General features: G+C 51.8%; 1 protein-coding gene across 1 annotated transcript; it reads left to right on the plus strand.

Annotated features, from left to right (window-relative positions):
- The first annotated feature begins 209 nt into the window (after nucleotides 1-209).
- Nucleotides 210-3,341, plus strand: RAG1 (recombination activating 1). The gene has a single exon (XM_006216856.2). It carries the CDS (start codon nucleotides 210-212, stop codon nucleotides 3,339-3,341), a length of 3,132 nt encoding a protein of 1,043 aa, XP_006216918.2.
- Nucleotides 3,342-3,582: the final 241 nt, after the last annotated feature.

Consider the following 3,582-nt stretch of genomic DNA (forward strand, 5'->3'; position numbering starts at 1 on the left):
AGAACAAGAAATGACTCTGTTCTTTGCTATATGATCAGCACCTAACCTAGTATATTAAAATAGGAGGTTTAATAACTAGCTTGTTGGATGATTTAATAAATGAATAATCAAATGTGTACATTTGTAGTCCTTCCAAGATGCATCAGTGGGATACTGAAATTTTTTCCTAATCTGACTTGTTTTTATTGTTCCCAGGTACTTCAGCCAGCATGGCTGTCTCTTTGCCCCCGACCCTGGGACTCAGTTCCGCCCCCGATGAAATCCAGCATCCACATATTAAATTTTCAGAGTGGAAATTTAAGCTATTCAGGGTGAGATCCTTTGAAAAGGCCCCTGAAAATGCTCAAAAGGAAAAGCAAGATTCCTCCGAGGGGAAGCCCTTCCTCGAGCAATCTCCAGCAGTCCTGGACAAGGGTGGTGGTCAGAAGCCAGCCCTGACTCAACCAGCATTAAAGCCTCACCCAAAGTTTTTGAAGAAACCCCCTGATGATGGGAAAGCGAGAGACAAAGCCATCCACCAAGCCAACCTGAGACACCTCTGCCGCATCTGTGGGAATTCTTTCAACAGCGATGGGCACAACAGGAGATATCCGGTCCACGGGCCTGTGGACGGGAAAACCCAAGTCCTTTTGCGAAAGAAAGAAAAGAGAGCCACTTCCTGGCCAGACCTCATCGCCAAGGTTTTCCGGATCGATGTGAAGGCAGATGTGGACTCGATCCACCCCACTGAGTTCTGTCATAATTGCTGGAGCTTCATGCACAGGAAGTTTAGCAGTGCCCCATGTGAGGTTTATTGCCCAAAGAGTGTAACCATGGAGTGGCATCCCCACACACCCTCCTGCGACATCTGCCATGCTGCCCGTCGTGGACTCAAGAGGAAGAGTCCGCAGCCAAACCTGCAGCTCAGCAAAAAACTCAAAACTGTGATTGACCGAGCAAAACAAGCCCGTCGGCACAAGAGGAGAGCTCAGGCAAGGATCAGCAGCAAGGAACTGATGAAGAAGATTGCCAGCTGCAGTAAGATACATCTTAGCACCAAGCTCCTGGCAGTGGACTTCCCGGCACACTTTGTGAAATCTATCTCCTGCCAGATTTGTGAGCACATTCTGGCTGACCCTGTGGAGACCAGCTGTAAGCATGTATTTTGCAGGATCTGCATCCTGAGGTGCCTCAAAGTCATGGGCAGCTACTGTCCCTCTTGCCAGTATCCCTGCTTCCCTACTGACCTGGAGAGTCCGGTGAGGTCTTTTCTGAGCATCCTGAATTCCCTGACTGTGAAATGTCCAGCACAAGAGTGCAATGAGGAGGTCAGCTTGGAAAAATACAATCACCATGTCTCAAGCCATAAGGAATCAAAAGAGACTTTCGTACATATCAATAAAGGAGGCCGGCCCCGCCAGCACCTCCTGTCCCTGACCCGGAGGGCTCAGAAGCACCGTCTGAGGGAGCTCAAGCTGCAAGTCAAGGCTTTTGCTGACAAAGAAGAAGGTGGGGATGTGAAGTCGGTGTGCCTGACCTTGTTTCTGCTGGCACTGAGGGCGAGGAATGAGCACAGACAAGCAGACGAGCTGGAGGCCATCATGCAGGGACGGGGCTCTGGTCTACAGCCAGCTGTTTGCTTGGCCATCCGCGTCAACACCTTCCTCAGCTGCAGTCAGTACCACAAGATGTACAGGACTGTGAAAGCCATCACGGGGAGGCAGATTTTCCAGCCTTTGCACGCCCTTCGGAACGCTGAGAAGGTCCTCCTGCCGGGCTACCACCCCTTCGAGTGGCAGCCACCTCTGAAGAACGTGGCTTCCAGCACCGACGTGGGCATTATTGATGGGCTGTCCGGACTGTCCTCCTCTGTGGACGATTACCCGGTGGACACCATTGCCAAGCGCTTCCGCTATGATTCAGCTTTGGTGTCTGCTCTGATGGACATGGAAGAAGACATCCTGGAAGGCATGAGAGGCCAGGACCTTGATGACTACCTGAATGGCCCCTTCACCGTGGTGGTGAAGGAGTCTTGTGATGGGATGGGAGACGTGAGCGAGAAGCATGGGAGCGGGCCGGCAGTTCCGGAGAAGGCGGTTCGGTTTTCCTTCACGATCATGAAGATTACCATCGCGCATGGGTCACAGAACGTGAAGGTGTTCGAGGAAGCCAAGCCGAACTCTGAGCTGTGTTGCAAGCCGTTGTGCCTGATGCTGGCTGATGAGTCTGACCACGAGACCCTGACGGCCATCCTGAGCCCCCTCATCGCCGAGAGGGAGGCCATGAAGAGCAGCGAATTAATGCTGGAGATGGGAGGCATCCTCCGGACCTTCAAGTTCATCTTCAGGGGCACCGGATACGACGAGAAACTTGTCCGGGAAGTGGAAGGCCTCGAGGCTTCTGGCTCAGTCTACATTTGTACTCTGTGTGATGCTACCCGCCTGGAAGCCTCTCAGAATCTTGTCCTCCACTCCATAACCAGGAGCCACGCCGAGAACCTGGAGCGCTACGAGGTCTGGCGGTCCAACCCTTACCACGAGACGGTGGAAGAGCTGCGGGATCGGGTGAAGGGGGTCTCGGCCAAACCCTTCATCGAGACGGTCCCGTCCATCGACGCGCTCCACTGCGACATTGGCAACGCGGCTGAGTTTTACAAGATCTTCCAGCTAGAGATAGGGGAGGTGTATAAGAATCCCAACGCCTCCAGGGAGGAAAGGAAAAGATGGCAGGCGACCCTGGACAAGCACCTCCGGAAGAAGATGAACCTGAAGCCCATCATGAGGATGAACGGCAACTTCGCCAGGAAGCTCATGACCAAAGAGACGGTTGAAGCAGTCTGTGAATTAGTTCCCTCCGAGGAGAGGCACGAAGCTCTGAGGGAACTGATGGACCTTTATTTGAAGATGAAACCCGTCTGGCGATCGTCATGCCCTGCTAAGGAGTGCCCAGAATCCCTCTGCCAGTACAGTTTCAATTCACAGCGTTTTGCTGAGCTCCTCTCCACCAAGTTCAAGTATAGATATGAGGGCAAGATCACCAATTATTTTCACAAGACCCTGGCCCACGTCCCTGAAATTATTGAGAGGGATGGCTCTATTGGGGCCTGGGCAAGCGAGGGAAATGAGTCTGGCAACAAATTGTTCAGGCGTTTCCGGAAGATGAATGCCAGGCAGTCCAAGTACTACGAAATGGAAGACGTCTTGAAGCATCATTGGTTGTACACCTCCAAATACCTGCAGAAGTTTATGAATGCTCATAATGCGTTAAAAAACTCGGGGTTCACCCTAAACTCACAGGGAAGCTTAGGGGACTTGTTAGACCTAGAGGACTCTCCAGACTCTCAAGATGTAATGGAATTTTAAGCAGGGCAAACGCTTATGAGTTGGTTTTGCAAATGAGTTTTCCTCTGGGTTGCACGGATACCTGCTCTTGGCACCCTTCACTCCTGTGTTTTGTGGGGCTTCAGCACCCAAGAGGTGGCAGGTTGGGGAGGCCACATATGCTCAACCCATGTCAGCAATGGAGAACTGGTGAGCTGATTGCTTGAGTTGTTTAGGGAGTTCGGGAAAGCAACAGGAGAAATCAGTTATGTAGAAGCTCAAT

This window comes from Vicugna pacos, chromosome 10, assembly GCF_048564905.1.
Source record: "Vicugna pacos chromosome 10, VicPac4, whole genome shotgun sequence".
Lineage (NCBI taxonomy): Eukaryota > Metazoa > Chordata > Mammalia > Artiodactyla > Camelidae > Vicugna > Vicugna pacos.

What these genes read in the sequence shown, in the direction of transcription:
- RAG1 (XM_006216856.2), top strand. Translation starts at nt 210, where the DNA reads ATGGCTGTCTCTTTGCCCCCGACCCTGGGACTCAGTTCCGCCCCCGAT.